Source organism: Patagioenas fasciata, chromosome 5, assembly GCF_037038585.1.
Source record: "Patagioenas fasciata isolate bPatFas1 chromosome 5, bPatFas1.hap1, whole genome shotgun sequence".
Lineage (NCBI taxonomy): Eukaryota > Metazoa > Chordata > Aves > Columbiformes > Columbidae > Patagioenas > Patagioenas fasciata.
In genome coordinates this window covers 8,607,119-8,624,500 of record NC_092524.1, presented here as the reverse complement: position 1 = coordinate 8,624,500, position 17,382 = coordinate 8,607,119, and the positions used below count along the sequence as shown (strand labels likewise).

The 17,382-nt window shown below is 38.3% G+C and overlaps 1 protein-coding gene across 5 annotated transcripts in view; it reads right to left on the bottom strand.

Moving 5' to 3' along the window:
- Positions 1 to 17,382, bottom strand: part of KIAA1549L (KIAA1549 like) — a 136,913-nt gene that overhangs the window by 17,124 nt on the left and 102,407 nt on the right. For all 5 annotated transcript variants that reach the window (XM_071808855.1, XM_065839883.2, XM_065839885.2 and 2 more), the window contains 4 exons: positions 14,838 to 14,967; positions 9,139 to 9,486; positions 2,323 to 2,420; positions 982 to 1,127 (listed from right to left, as the gene is read on the bottom strand). In XM_071808855.1, the coding sequence (XP_071664956.1) occupies positions 982 to 1,127; positions 2,323 to 2,420; positions 9,139 to 9,486; positions 14,838 to 14,967 (722 nt within the window). The remainder of the gene's footprint in view (positions 1 to 981; positions 1,128 to 2,322; positions 2,421 to 9,138; positions 9,487 to 14,837; positions 14,968 to 17,382) is intronic.

Below are 17,382 nucleotides of genomic sequence, written 5' to 3'. Positions count from 1 at the left end.
TTCATTAGTAAATAAAATTCATATCAAAAGGACCAGGAACTTGCTAGGCCTTTAAAACTGAGACATTTAGACCCAAAACAAGTTCTGCATTTGAGCAAAAACTACCTTTTCCAAAACAGGAGGGCAGACAAACTAACAGATTACCTTTGACTATGCAAAAGCACTGCTGCCTTGTGCTTTGAATGGGAGGGGGCACATATCTTCAAAACTACCGCCCTCAGCAGCCCAGTGTTGTGACGAGGGGGTTAAGTTTCTCAGGATGAAACAGGGAGTCATAAATCTCATCCCACAGTCAGGCTGGAAAACCTCAATCTTGCACACATTATTCTTCACATCCACTTGTTTTTCCCCCCTTTCCTTATGAACCAAGCAGAGCTAAATGCCATTAAGCCTCTTTCTGCAGTGCCGTCTTCAAGCACTTGGCTTGATATTCTTAACTTAAAAAATTATGGAAGGATCCATCTCATTTCTCCATGTCCTTCAGAACCCCACTACCCGTCTCTCCCATTTTGGTTGTTTCTGTACATGGTGCAACACACACACAAGTCACACTGCAGTCCCAGTACCACTACTTCTGCTTGTCCCACCCAACACCTTCTGTAGCAGCCCTACAAATTCCACTGGATTTTGTGGTATGGCTAAACTGTTTTACTGGGCATAATAATTCAGAGTCCTTACCAGTGAGCCAGCAGAATGCCATACTTGAACCATCTGGTACATAACTGCTGGGTCTTACCTTCCAAAATGACCAGAAATGACCTGGTGCTTCTGCAGGATAAGTAGTATTTTACAATGCAGCTGATGCTGCATTTACAGAGGAGAAATCTTTGGTTGGTTCTCCTTAAGCTGCAGAAAAACACACCTAATACACTCTTTCTCCAAATAATCATCTGCATTTGCTATATCCCATATATTCATTTATAAGCAAAATAATTTGTGTGGCTCTCGAAGCTGCAAGTTGTGTCTGCACTCTTTTTTCACCTGAGTGAAAAGCTGTTTGATCAAGTGGACCAACTGACATCGGAGCTCTCGAACCAGGTGCAAAAGATGCCTGATCATGATGCTGGGTCTGATCTGCACCACTGGACTCAGGTATCCGCACTTTGCTGCCAATATCTGATGTAGACCTGTTCATTAAGAAAGAAAAAAATAGAAGCTTTTGTCATTCTGACTGACAGATGAGATTCATAGCCATATACATGCCTATCAACTACAGTATGACAAGCTAGCTAGGAAAGAGCTATCTGATTTTGCTCTGGCATGACAAAAGTTTGGAGAACCACTGGAAAACAAGAAGTCTGGAGAAGTCTGAGAACAACTTTTTCAGCCTGGTCACTTCTTTCCCAAAGAATGTTATTACCATTGCATAGAACTTTTCCTTGCTGATTCAAACACGTGTGACATGCAATACAAAAAGCAGAGCTTTACCATAGTTCACCAACACAAGTCTGTACACAAGACCATATTTCTACAGTATATGTGGCATGGTAATAGTAGGACAATACTATGGTAAGTAATGTTAATTGCACTTGGGAACTACTAACATCTTTTGAAATGGTGTTTCCCAGTTGCTTTAGAGCTAAAATGTAATAGACGAACAAGAATATGTCAACAGTGTCCACATCCTGAACATTTGGATGCAGTTCTGATATTATTGGCCGCCGCTCCGAAAACTTTCCTTTGGCCTCGGTGCTCCACAGCCGCTCGCAGCAGCCCTGCGATGCCTTCAATTGCAGCTGGCACCAGGCACTGAGGGCTAAATGAGTTCAGCCACCACAGAAGTGCAAAAATTCCTTGAAATGCATTTTATAGAGTGCCTTACTGTGAGGAAGAGGTAAAATACGTGCACTGAGCTGAGGCAATCAGGATTTTGCACGTATTTGGCTTCAGAAATGCAGGTGTGAGATATCTGAAAGCTAGGCAGAAATCGCCGGGCCCGAGGTACTGAGAAACATCTTACAATTCATCCATATCCTGTTGCAAGTGCTTACAATAGAGAAAAGCAGGGAGAATGACAGTGCGAATTATCTACCACACATCTGCAATACAATACGCCATTATGCAAGTCAAGGCAAAGCATGTTTTAAAAGAAATCTGAGCCTGGATTTCCTAATTTTCTTGAAACTGATTGGCAAATAGAAGAGAAAATTCATTGCTGTTCCTTTGCTCTTCATGACTAAATGAACTAAAAACAACAAGTTTCTGATTTCATGACTGTGTCTTTATAAGTGATTTATAATTGCCCCTTCAGGGTTTGCCCCAGTTCTTATTACAAGAGTGGTTTTTAGAAATCATACCTAAAATAAAAGAATAGATAAATACCTCCTGAGAGAGGCAACAGCCACAGGACCTGTTCTGGGAGGGACAGGAGGAGGAGGAGAGCCCATTACCATCTCAGGAAGCTGAGAAAATCTGTAAGCCTAAAAAGGAGAAAAAAAAAATAGATCTCAGTCAAATTAAAAACCTAAAGAACTTCAGAAATTAAATACCCGCTTCATGTGCCAGCCAACAGCAAGGTAACTTTTTTTCAGCATGAATAGCAATTGCATTTTATTTGAGAATTTACAGTGCTTGGGTGATTTTAGGATGTAGAAGAAAACATGAGCAAATTCTTTCAGAGCCGGGATGAAGTCTAATTAAAATAAAATGTATTAAACACTGTCTCTGTGACATTTGTAACCTTGCTGGCAAAGCAGATCTGTTATGATTATGTGAGGCTCAATAGCTGCTTTGGACCCACGGGAAAAAGATCTCAGCATTTTCGCTTCCTCCAGAAACACAGTGTTTCAAAGATTCAGAAAACATCCTCAGAGCAGCCGCTAGTGAAGTAAAGCTGCCTGAGAGCAATGCGTATTTCAACCTCTTCCTTTCAGCCTTGAAGAGATTAAAAGAAAATTCTTCACAAAAACCCCAAGCTCTGTAACTTTCTAAAGCAATAACGTAGATCTCAAACAGTTCTGAAAAAGCAGAGTAATTCAGAGGAACACAGGACCACCCATTAAGTCACAAAATTAAGCATCTTGCCTGTAGTAATTGTGGATTTCCTCACTAATACATGTGAGGGACAAGCAATCATGTGCATGAAACCCATGGTACCCAAGAAACTACATGTAGCACAAAATTTCTTTTCTTTGTACTTCTATAGATTAGAGGTTGTAATTTTACTAAATATATTTAAATACAGAGAGATTATAACTCTATAGCACTTCTTTGACACTTTTATTCAACACATTGTGGGTTTGGTTGTATTTTGTTGGGGGGGGTGTGTTTGTTTTTAATTATGTTTTATTGATTATACTTCAGAGCAATGCACAGGACTAAAGATAAGATCACAGCAACAGCAAATAACAAATTATGAGGAGGCTGTCCAGTATCAAGACATAAGAATTTTGACAAAAACAAGTTCAAAGGCTCTCTAGACAAGAGGTATTTGGTTTAGCCACAGAAGCTCCCTCCACAAGCAGCATCAAAAGCTAAAAAGACGTTACCATGGGATGAGTCACTCCTGCCTGTAGAAAGAGCCTACAGGATTTACATTATTAGCTCAGACTTAACACCTACATTTAGGTTTGAATTTGGCAATATAAATCCCACACTAAATAGCAAAAACCACTATCTTTCAGTAATAATCTTTTAAAAGTACACATTTAGACAGTGTTCCAATACCTTCTCTCTCAAATAGCTGCAAAGTTGTGTTAACAGAGAGGAAGGGTAACCTATCAAATACTGACTTCTGGTGCCAGCGTCTCTGAGGGAAAAACGATGCAGATCAAGCATCTTTCTCCTGCCTCTCACTGCCACCCCTTTTAAAGCAGGGTAGAGTCCCTCAAAGCCATGTCTATGAAAATCATATTTTCTCTGCATACCACCTACAAAGTCTCCTAATATTTACTTTCATCATGCTGCAATGGTATTTAAAGTATTTCTATATTTAGATAGAAAAAAAAAAATCTAAAGAGGCAATGGTACATTTCCTAGCCAGGGGTTGGATTTTTAATGAAAGAACTGTATAGAAAAATGCAAATGTTATTTGCATCAAAGAAAACATCAATTAGATTTCTCCTAAGAGGGCTGGACTTGAAATGGTCTGCAACACCTTTTCTGCTTCTGGAAATCTGGCAGTGCTCTCTCAAGCTGAACCAAACGCTTCCTCCTGGCTCCATAAGCCTTTCATCCCACATCTTGCTCTCACTGTGCATCTGTACAAAGTAGGAAATTATATTTTTCCCCCCTCAGTTTTAAAAGAGCAGCACATGACATAATGTTTCAGTGTAGTCAGTGACTCCAGATGCTGTTTGAGTATAACAGGGTAGACACAGAGGTAGATTTGGGGTTTCTCTTGTGCTTTGGAATATGGACATCGAAGGAGGCATTTTAAGGGAACACAAAGAACAGTTCACATATGTGCTGTGATTTGCACTGAAAATTTTGAGGGGAAAAAAGTGAAATACAAAACCAAAGCTGTTATTTTGCTGCTTATACAGGAGATTAACCAGTTTGAGTAAGTGGCAATATTTTGCTAATGGTTAGGCAGAAGAAATCCCATTAAGGTGAAAAATCCTGTTAGAAAATCTGCTATCCATGCTGAGGAACAGTCTGTGCTTTGGGACAGCAGTCCCCTCTTTGTGCTGAGCTTCCGCAGACACCAAAATGGTTATGAGAGGGAATTCTAATAAAATTTCTATAGTTTTTTCCAATGGGTTGAGGCATTAGTGTTCTCCTACACACAACACACAAATTAAAAAAATTAAAAAAAAAAAAATCAGAGGCTAAATTAAACCAAAGTTTTACTAACAAGACCTGTCTGTTGTAGATTTAGATGAGTCCTTAAGTTCTAAGCTAACTGGCATGATTATAGAAATAAAGCCACTTCACTAAAATTCATACACTGTTGTAAATCCAAAGAGAAAAAGCAACCAAACCCCAACCAACCAACCAACAAACCCCACACACACCAGCATGTATGACGATGCTGATTCCATAGAAAAATTGTCTAATTTTATTCTTTAAAATGAGCTTACCCTTTAAAAAAATGTTGCATCACTTCTGTTGTTCACAAAAAAAAACCCACCCAAACACCATCCCCAAAAAAATATACCTTAAAAAGAGAGACATTCTGTACAGATTCCAAACTCTATTTTGTTGAAAAATGAGGACTTGTATAATACAAAAGCTATGATAACCACTGGCAAAAGTAATCAAATTTCAGATTCAGGACAAACTGCACTTGTACTAGAGTACAGATCTCTTCTTTTCAGGAAGAAAAGAAATGCCAGTGAAAGAGTCTCTTGTGGCTAAAACACTGAAAGCTGAAAAAGCGAAACAGTGCAGATATAAAAAGTAATAAGTGCAGTTTAGCAGGCAAACTGCAGCCTTTGGGTGAAGGAGAGAAACAACACAACCCTCTGGAAGATAAAGTCCTGCCACCAGTGGACACCTGCACCAGTGCTGATCAGACAATAGTCTAAGGTAACCCCTGTCAGGGTACAGGAAAGAAGTTAAATCAGCATGCAATAACTGAAGTCTAAAGGAGAAACCTTGCAGGTAGCTTTAAAGCTACATTTCACATTTTACCACTTCCAATTTACAGATTTGTTTGTCTTGCGTGAAATTATTCAATGTTGCTTTCTAATTACAGGAATAACCACCTCCTTACATCTTACCATAGGAATTAAAAGGGCAGCGTCTTTGTTTACTCATTGGATGACTTAACTAATTTGATTATTAAACTGGAACCCAGGAATAATACAAACTTATTGATTTTGGCTGGATTTGGGTTTGCTTTGCTAGCTGTCCTGTTTCGTATTTAGTTTAGTAACTTACTGAAAGTAACTGAACTTTGGTAAAACACTGTCGCTTTACCTCTGTTAAATGAAAAGATGCACTGAGGACCCGGATCCATTACCAGTCACTCAGGCTGTACGTCTGTCCATCGGTGCCTGGTCTACAGTGCTAGTTCTCACCCCGGGACCAAGAGCTCTGTTACGCTCACTCCTCTTTCCAGAGCACTAAAGCGGAAAGATGTGAACTAGTCTAGCCCTGTCATAAAAAGCTGGGGGTTTTCTCCCCCGACTGTAGCTCTCCACTCAGATCAGGTGTGTGAATTTCCAAAGCATTAACATGATCTGCTGAGGCACAACGCTAATGGTCGGGCTTGTGTTAAACACTCGACACTATAACTCCATTCCCCAGTACACCAGCTGGATGACAAGGACTCAGACAAGTACTGCTCATCCCATTTTTCGAGGCTCCAGAACACCACCAAGAGTTCGTATTTTCCTAGCTTTTCTCTACCAGAAAAAGGCACAAGCCCGAGATGAAGGAATCCTGTTATCACAGGCCACCCATGAGCAGTTTGACAGACAGGCGTTCCCTCACAAGAGCTACAGAGAATTTAAGTGTTAATGCTGGCTTGTAAAAAACACAGATGATCTCAAAAGAGAAAAGAAAAAGGGAAAAGAAGAAAGATGAACGCTCTGGAGAGATACACAATTCTTTGATGGTGGGACTAGCCAAGAAGTTGACTGCAGAAAAATCAAAGATCCGTAACTTGGAGGACACCTGAAGAAACATAAACCTGAAGTGTGGTTCTGGTGCCATGAAAGCATATGGCACGGAGGGAAATGGTAAGATGAAGATCTGCATCCATTTACAATTTCTGCTTTATAAAGGTAAGGAACATTTGTGCTAGAAATCTTATGCAGCACTTGGATCACCTCTGAAGCGTCTTTGCAGTAATAAAACCTGAAGGTGCACTCAAGTTGCTGGAAAGTCTGTAAGATCTTGTAAAGAGTTTAGGGTCTGGTGTAACTGGACTGCAAAGGGCCAGATCTCAGAAGAGCGATGGGCTGAAGATCTTTATACTTGCATTGTATCTAGAGACTCAACAGTAAAGCCAATGTATGTATTTGTTCCATCTAAGCAGGCAAAACGCTCTTGAATACAGATTTCAAATTAAAACACCATTGTTAACATAGATTTTTAGTTGCCACTAAGAACTGAATTTTAAGAAAGCACAAAAATAAATAATTCTTGGCTTGCAGAAGTAACATCTTCCCCCACATCACAAACATCCCAGTGGTCAGGTAACTCTCATCCCCAAGGCTGCTGGAGGCTGCTCACTCACTCCTCAGTGAGCAGCAATCTTTGCATGTTTTTCCTACCCACAGATCACTTCCCACACACATCGCAGCCGGATATTTTCAATTCCAATCCTCCAGCCCCATTTGAGAACAAACCAGTAAATGGCTTAGTTAAAGTACAGCTCCTGTTTGTGAAACTAATATGCAGGAAACTATGAATTAAGAGCCCTTATCCAAATTCCAGTAGCCTGTGACTATCCTAATCTGTGGTGATCAATTATCTTCATGGAATTTTTTAACACTATCTTCAAAATGTCAGAAAGATAAGCAAATGCTTAAAGGTCCTAACGATTTAAAAAAGTAATGAGTCTAAGAAAACAGTGAAGCATTCAAAAAAGTATGGTTGTTATATTTTTTAAAAATCTGTCACCATACAATATTTTTAATTTCATTTTAGAAAGACTGTTTCAAGTGTCAAAGTAATTTGGCTACCCATTAGCTGTCTCTTATGCTTGTAATTGAATTCTAACCATAAAATATGATTATATGCTGTATGAAGTTCATCGGGCCAGTTTCAAAGTGCCAGAAATAACCTTCAGCATGATTTAAATAGCACCAGTCTGAACCTTTGCAGGCAGCACCATTTGCTTTCAAATATGTTCACAATAGTTCAGAAGCAGCATCCCTTAATGTATTTTTTTATTGTCATGGTACTAGTTATTTTGAACTGGGGACATTTTTCTGCATTATTCTCTTATTCTAGCTCAAATAAGGCTCTCAAATTGAAATGCATTCTTTCAAAAAAAAAATTCATTTCTGACCAAAAAAAAATGAACAACTTTTCACTCATTTTGATAGATGGGCTATTTCTCATCTGGAAGCAATCATCTCTGGTTTAGCTAGTTTTCTGAGTTTCAGAATATCTTATTGGGAATTCAGGGGTAGTTTAACATGCCAAGGGTATGCACAGTGCTACTGCGATGGCTGTCTAAATACCTACAGTATTCCATTAGCAATTTCCATCCATGGATTTCAGTTCCGTATTTATTTATTACTTTTATGAAGTAAGGACATATTAGCCACGATTTGAGGCTAGAAAATGAGGGATAAAGAGACACTTACATAAGGTAAACCAGAAGTCTGTGGAATTAAACCATCTCTAGAGTCCTAAGCCAATAGCTATAACTACAAGATTTCATTAAAGGTCACTCTGATTATTATACTTGATGCTCTTCAGTGATGGACCTCATGCAGAAATGTTGAATGCTTCATACCCAGTTGCCTACAGAGCTGTTCTGCAAAACCAGTTTCCTTCCTAATGTGCATTCAGTGAATAGGAGGAGACAAAATGCATAATTCATGCTCATGATCTCATGACTTACACTTATGAGGAGCAGCTGAGGGAACTGGGGCTCTTTAGTTTGGAGAAAAAGAGGTTGAGGGGAGACCTTATCGCTCTCTACAACTACCTGAAAGGTAGTGAGGTGGCTGTTGGTCTCTTCTCCTGAATAACAAATGATAGGACAAGAGGAAATGGCCTCAAGTTGTGCCAGGGGAGGCTTAGATTGGATATTAGAAAAAAATTCTTCACTTAAGCATTGGAATGGGCTATCCAGGGCAGTGGTTGAGTCACCATCCCTGAAGATATTTAAAAGACACTTAGATGTGGTGCTTAAGGACATGGCTTAGTAGTGGATTTGGCAGTGTTAGGTTAACAGCTGGACATGATGATCTTAAATGTCTATTCTAACATAAATGATTCTATGACACACAAACAAGTTCTTGATCTGTTGAATAGCCTGGAGCTTAGTGCAGCCCGTTACTTCAAGCACAATTTAGACAAGACAACCCTGTGGATAAAATGGATACTGAGTCTTCTTGCAATAAATGGGTATGGTAAGCATACATACACCCCACTAATTATAGCTATTTACTCTAAGCATGGCTTTACATCTGGTTTTAAGCATGTAAATGGGGCTACTTCTTTTAAAAAATGTGTCTCAGAGTAGAAATATCTTTCTGATATTACAACATACCAAAGAGAAGTTTCACTTACTGGTCGTGGTAAACTGTACTGATACATTTCTGGTCTGTATGTAGGTACCCACTGTACCCCCGCTCTAGGTCGGGTCATGGTACCAGGGGCGCTGGTCACAACCTCTGAGTAGGGCAGGTGTGGGGCCGAGCTGTAGGCCTCCTGCCTGCTCTGTCCTCCATGGCCCGCAGAGGCCAGGCTGAAGGCCTCTTCCAAGAGCATATGCATCTGTTGTCGAACCTCATCAATGGAGGGCTGAGAACTTAAAGTTGAGGTCTCCGAGTGGCCTTTGGCCTGACGGGACCTGGCGTAACTCCGAGGCTCGTTGACACGGTCAACATTTGTTTCTTCTATAATTTCAGGCTCAGTCTGTTGGATGGAATAAAAGCATGTATATGTAAAAAGCTTTACAAGACAGTATTTGTGCTGCTTTATACGAAACATTCTCCAACACAGATGTAACATATACAAAGTCAGGAATTATGACAATATAGACACATGACAAATATTGGAAAGGAGTGATATGACACAGACAAATATAATAACCAGGGACTCAAAGACTCTTTCATATCCTATATTGTTTTTGAAAACTAGCAGGTTAAATTGTCAATGACTCACTTAAAACCAATTAGAATAAACGCTGAAATTCTTTTCTTAGTTGTTATTATCAACAAGAGTACAACTGTGCCAGGAGGAGTATGGTTCTCTAAATAGTACCATCACTATGAAAGACCCCTTACAAGGGATCACTTGTTACAGCTACAGTGACTGAAATTCTTTTGTCCATTCTCACACGTTAAAATTTCAGAAGAATTCAAGTTCAAGAGTGTTCCTGAACTTTCTAACCCAGCGAGGACCACTGACAATGACACCACAAACTAGGTCCTGTCCCTTGCAAAAAATATCCTGACCCAGCTCAGTTGTCTTACCTGGCCACTGAACAGTGGTTACACGAAAATTTATCCAAAACCGATGTGAGAACAGTGAATGAAGCACATACTGTAACGAGCAGATAGTGCTCGTACAGTTTAACTTAAAGGGCTACTCCTAGGGTAATTCCTTCTGTATGGATAAGTATAGATAGAAATCACCCCTCTGATTTTTTTGGCTGTAACTCCAAGACAGAAAACAACATTATAATTTAAAAACTGGACAGTGAAATACCTATGTTTGTCTGTATTCTGTAAGAGCAGTTTTACAGCCTATAGTTTTAAAAAATACACTTCAAACAGGCAACCTGAAAAAGCAACCAATTGCTTATGATTCTTGAACTACCAATAAAATGCATTTAAGATGCTAGAATAAACTGAATGAAGAATAGGATATGTACCTCCTTCTACATATATCATGTGATTAGAATTGTGTTAACATTTTAAATAGCCACAAATAAAAGAATAAAATAGGATGTTTTTATTAAAAGCTCCAGCACTCTTCTGATAAATTATTTCTATGCTCTGTAACTCCTAGTGTGGCATTTTTTTTCCCACGTAATAGTGCTTTTCTATATCCGACTAGATAATCAACTGTGCCCTCAACCTTTTGCAAGCTATGTATCATCATATGTGCTATAGGACAATCACAGCAAACATTTCTTCATTTGGAGAGGAAATTATCTGACTTTTTTCTTGACAATAAATTTAAACAAAAATTTTAATTTGTTTTCTCTCTTAGCTGGTATAACTATATTTCGTACTTAATGAAAATACAGCAATAAAAAAGGAAAATCAATACAATAATTAATCATTTGCATATTAGAATTAAACCATAATTTATATAGTTATATGGCATATTATCCAAATTCAAAACCACAAACCTAACTTCAGGCTTCCTAACACATTAGATTAGGGGAGGAAAAACACAAAGTTATCTTAAACTGAAAAACTTTGTAGGAAATCTTCAAATAAATAGTTGCCCTTCATTTTCTTCCTGCATTTTCATTCCATTGTTATTTGTGTTGTTACAGGGTAGGGTAAATAAAAATCACGTAGATTTTAGAAGCCTGACTATAAAATGTAAAGGCAGTTTGTATAAGTGCAACCAAAGAACCTCTGAAATCATGTTGTCCCAGACAGGTGATTAAGAACCATGATTCTTCTACGTCTTTATGACTGTACAAATGTCAGTGAATGGAATCCCACAAGAGACCTACTAGTACCCAATGCTGAAATAAATCAGATTATCTACTACAACTCCTTGGTGAAGCCATTAGACCTCTGCAGAATGTCTAAAATATATCACATGAATAACTGATGCGTACTAGCAGTCAACATTCAGTCAGCTTTGATTTATCAATACAAAAGTTGGCATGAAGGTTTTAGAGGAGACTGATGGCCATTACTTTTCCTCAAGTTTTAAAATTTATTGCAGTTCATCCTGTCACTTTCTGATGTATATCCTTTGCTTTCCTATCAGTTGAAACACATAAGTATCATAAATAGATGCCATTATAAGTTAACATTATCATTATAAAAATCTTGATATCGCTCAAACACAGTTACTATATAATACAAGGAACTGGAATTACATGAAGAAGGAAAGTAAAGTCCCGTACTGAGAGACAAACTTATATACTACTGGCATAACTGCTGCTGCTACTATATCTGTAAAATTCTTCAAGTGAGCAATTATCTGTAAAGCTTTTTGAGGAGTTGCATTCATTTAATTATATCACTAAAATCATACCAGTAAATTCTTTTGCATATTGATCTCTTAAATATGTATAATGAGGTAATTTTATTGATTTTACACACCTAAACCAGCCAAAATATTTTCTGCCCTAGCACAGATCTCATTGGCAGCCTAGTGGTTCTAGACTCTTTACTTAGAGCATTTGCTGTACCCACCATTGTCTGTAAGTGTGTTGGACATAACAAACATGTTAATAAAGTTCACTTAATCTACTTGTTAGGTGAAGGTCATGATACTAAAATCTGTTGGGATTATTTAAAATTGAAAGATAGGAATTGTTCAATAATAATCCACTTACAAATGGTGCTATAAGGACAAGTAATAGAACATCAAACAGTAGAACATGCACTTCAAAATAATACAAAAGCTACATATTATATACAGAAAGGACTGTAATTATCAACCTTATATCATGACCAGTTTTTAGCTCTGAGAAACAAAACCACAATTCAGAGAAATATCACAAAAAATACTTATAGGGAATGAAATATTTTTAGAAAGCTATAATTGAAATATCAGAAATTTTTTTATGTAAGGGGAACCAAAAATACACAAATAAAAAAATCAGTAGTGTGGAATGGCAGATTTCTCAGGTCTTACTTCTCTCTCCCATTTAAAGGACAAAGCAAAATCATTGCAGATCAAAAACTCTCATTATTTGGTTGTGCATATGAATCTGACAGTTCCTAAGAGTTTTTTTCAAAAATCTGGGGGATCTTAGTCTCTTTTCTTAAAAATAAATAAATAAATAAACTCATGACACATTTGGGAAGAGAAACCTCAACACATAATCTGGGCATACTGGTAACATCTCAAAAAAGAAAAAAAAAAGCAATTTGTTATTCTATAAAAAAGTCCTCATGACTTGGAGATAATATGAGCTATTTGATTCACGAATTTAATTATTTGGAACTGCTTATAAAACACAGATTTTACTATTCTTTGGCAGGACTTGCTGCTAAACAACATACTGGAGGAAGTTGTTAGCAGGACTCTGAGAAGGCTGGAACCTCTAGAAGAACAAATTAGATGTCAAAAAATGGTATTGGATGTTACTGTATAAAAAAGAAAGGACACTAGATTCAGCATACAAATCAGCCCCTTTTCACACATTTGCAGAGATCAGATTTACAGAGATGTTTAGTTGCACAACTGGTGAGTTCCATATGAATTCCCTCTATAAATATAGACATAAGTGCCCATCCATGGGTATCCTGGGAGACCGAGCCTGTCAGACACTCAGCACAGCTCTGTGGAGCCTCAAATGGGAGCGAGGGAAACCAGCCCACGCTGCAAGCTGAGGCTTGGGAACTAAATTTTGATATCCTGTCCCATTTTCCCCTGGCATTTCTCTGCTTTCAGGCAGGAAACACATTCGGAGTTAGAAGAGGTGCACTGCAGTGAATCTGCAGCACATTGAGCAAAAGGGTTTTTACATAACTTATCAGTAAAAGAGTCTCTGCCATGGACAACTTGCTCAACTGGAACATTAAAATAAAAGGCAAAAGCAGACTTGTTTGTGATGTGCACAGATCTCAGAGTTGTAATTATTTTTAGGACATTTCAGAACCTGCATAAGCTCATTAATCTACTTTTAGGGTTTTTAACAATTTTTCTTTAAATTATATTTTATATATAATATACATACAATATTAAAATATATCTTTGAAATATTCTGCACTAATAGCAGGAGGCCATGCCTGCTCCCAGAATGTTTTCAACATTCATTTCAGGAAGATATCACCTATGAAACACTACCTTTTATGAGCATGTATAAAAAATCCCTTGCTTTCTAGAAACATATGATTCTCAGGATGCTGAGGAAAGGATGGCTTGAGAATGTTTTTATTACCTAAGAAAGCACAAATAATAAAGGAAACATTTAAATGGGATAAAAGAAGAAAAGCCTTTTTTTCTTGCAAAATGTAACACCTATTTTAAAAGGTTATACTGCTCTTTTTCCAGGCTAGAGCAGTGTATTCTAGTGCCTCAGGAAGCAGTGAACCAGTCATCCCGGTTACATGGCACAACATGATTCATGCAATCTGATGGGAAGTGTCCACATGCAGGAAATCATTTAAGAAACGTGACACCTACAACATGCCCCGAAGAATTCTGTAAAAGATTTAAACTTCTCTGAACACATTCCCTGACCTTGGTACATTTCTTCACCTTGCTAAAAACGCATCATTGGCAGCTGAGAGAGTTGACAATTAAGCCCCACACAAAATGCTTGTCCTCTATAGAACTTAGAGGATGAACAAGCACCAGGTGAACTTCTCTATTTTCCAGAAGAGTTTAGATTAATCTTCAGGGATGGCTGATCTACACTTTTTGTACACATGACAAAGGACAGATATTTTACATTACCCCATTGTGGTGACTATTTTTATCCTCATTCTGGGTCCATACAGTGCCAACTTGTACCCAGTACATGTTCAGACTGCACAGGACAACTAACCTAGTTTTCTGTTGGCCACGCAGTTCCTTGGAACATAAACCAGCATCTCGTCTGGCCAGTTTTGACATTCACCTATTTAAAACTTTCCCAGTTCTGCTGTAGTAAGAGGACAATATCGTTCCTAGGGGATTTCCACAAAACACTGACATTTGGACTTCACTAAAATTCCCAGAAGTTGGTTGTCCATTCCTCTAAATCAAGACAGCAGCATCAGGGCTACAGAACATAAGATTTTGATTGTAATGAAAATAAGCTCAGTATCACTTAAGTGGCTGCATACCTAGAAGAAGTATACAAATTCAAAATCTAATACTTTGGCAAATAATGAGTTTCGGGCCAAATGTTTTTTCTCAAGTTCAGACTATAAGAAGACGTACAGCGACAAAGTACATGAAAGAGTCTGTGTTCTGAGTATCCTGAGCCTTTTCCATGATGCTGAGTGCACATAACTTACTATAACATTAAATGTCCAGTGGCACTCTGGCTTGTAGCTTATCAGTAGTTTCCTGGTTTTAGGAACAAATGAAGACTTTGCTGAGCAAATTTCACTGGATATATCTGATAAACTTACGTCATATCCACTGTTACGGATTCCACGTCTAGGTCTTTCTCGAGTCACTAGAAGATCCATCTCAGTTTCTCCCGGGCTAGGACTGTTCAACGACTGTCTGCTTCTGTACACGGAGTTCTTTATCGGTTGCCTAGAAAATATGAAACAAGAAAACAGTAAAAAAGAAAACAAAAAAAGTTACTGGCAGCAGTTTTCAATACTCACCTTTACTCTAAAATGACAAGGTTCATAAAAATGCCACTCTATTACAGGATATTCTTTCTATGTATATGGAAGTGCTAGAAATCAATGACATTATTTAAGAGATCATTCATTTTGTTTATTGTTAAGGAAAATAAATCAAGTAAAACACATGGCCATCATATGCGGGAGCTTATCAGATGAAATATGACCCAAAAAGATATCAGAACCTTTTTTAACCTCAGCTGATATGATTCAATTTAGTAAAAAATAAATAGATGCTATTATTAAAAAATAATTGGACCTCCCATACACTCAGATGGGGAGCAGAGATTTTGGTTGCTGATCCTGAGCAACAAGAGAGAAGCAGAATAACGCTCCACTGAAACAAACACCCAGCAAAGTGAACATGAAGAGAGACGGGAGTGGGAGGGAACTGCTTGCAAGATGCTGTTTTTAAACAGACGGTTTGGTAGCTGGCCACAACTTTACCAGAGAGCTGTGTTCCCTGGGATTAAACCACTTTGGAGCAGCACTGGGGCACAGGCATCCCCAGGCACTAAGCTTTCACCACTGTGTGCTCAGCTGCAAAGGTCTTCAAAAGAGGGCATATACCTCAATAGTCAAAATATCCTGTCATCTTTCCAATGCAAACATTTCTTTCCTTGTTATTGTTATATAGCATTTCTCTGTAAGACACTGAACATATCTGTACATAAACTCTTCAGGAGCGGTTGCCAAGTCGTGATACAGGAACTTCACGCTTCATCAAGCTGCATCTTTTAAGAAGGCTACATCTAAACTAAAGAAGTTCAGGAGATGCTGTTCTCATAGTGTATCTGGCCATTAGTCATTTTCCCAGGGAAGCAATCTTCCCATTGGAGATCAATGACAAATCAAATAATGACATGCCAGTTTCATTTATCAACACAGTAACTACACTGTTGTTAAAGCCTAACACAAAGTTATCATTGCCTAGTCATGTTCTTTTTCTGCTTTGTGCAATTACTCTATCCAAAATATTACAAGTAGATCAGGTCGTCTAACATGTCCATGTGTTGCTCATTTTGCATAGGGGACCTGATGATGTTCATTGCAAAGTAAGAGAAGTTGGACTATTATGTCTGAATTCACACTTTCAATCTCTGTTTGCAAGGTAAGTTTTACACCTGAATACTTGCATTGTGCTATCACATGGATCCCCAACACAAAGAGGGGGGCACTGGACCAGCCCTGGTCACTATGCTTCGCAAAAATAGTAAGAGATATAGCAAAGGTGCAACAATACAGATTTGGAAGCGACCTGCTTCTTCAGTGTCTGCACTTAGGTCAGATGGATGGTCATCCACACACGCCAGGATAAATTGTCCCTTCCTCTGGCAATTGAAGCCAGCAGTTCTCAACTAACCCTCACAGACTGACTGGAAACGTACACTTATTCCTTGTTTTCAAAAGGTTGTCTTGGGTAGGTAGTACAACCCAAGTAGCGATGTTGCAGCAATGTTGTGTGCCCACAACATTATTTTACTCACTTATTCCTGAGAAAGTAAAAACATCCTTAGTGTATTGCATTCATCCAAGGACACTTACATTAGACAAGTTTAAAAAGGGCATTTTTTGCCCTTCAATCAAATCTTAGCACAAGATTGCTGCAGTGGTAGGGGGTTCAACGCAGCGTTAGGATGATTTGGAGGCTACAGCAAGGCAATAAACATCATCCAGAGCACAACAGGCTTTCCACCTTGATTGATAAATTGTGGGAATCAAAGAAGAGTCAAAAGCAGAAATTTGAAAGGGGCAACCAAAAGGAGAAGACTTGGTTGACTCTTCCAACGTTCTCCTATGCCTACCAGGGAACTTGAGAGAAAAATACAGTCTTGTGCTAAGGTTTGACGGAACGGCAAAGAAAATGCTTGTATTAAAGTTAAGTGAGCCTGTGGCTGAGAGATCTATTTCAGTTAATAAGTGGGGTAAAAATAGGGTATCCAGATTTGGAAATGCTTGGGATTTTCTGAATTGATTACAAAGATATCTACTACAATATTTGAGATACTGAAGAGACTAAGACCATTTCTGTAAGTGACATAAGAAGAAAGCACACTAAGTAACTTGTGTTCCATTCAGCAATTACAAAGACTTCATGGTTTAACCTCTCAAGAGCCATCAACTAAAGGAAAAGACAATGCAGTCCAAATGATTTCAGTAATAAGAAGGAATAATTCTTCAGATATTACAGATTTGGTCAACAGAACTTTTTGCCTTGACAGATTAGAGCAACAGAAACTGATTTGCAGTAATCCAGGAAGACAGACATCTACCTCATCAGAATCGACCAAAAAACAAACAAACAAAACAAACAAAAAAA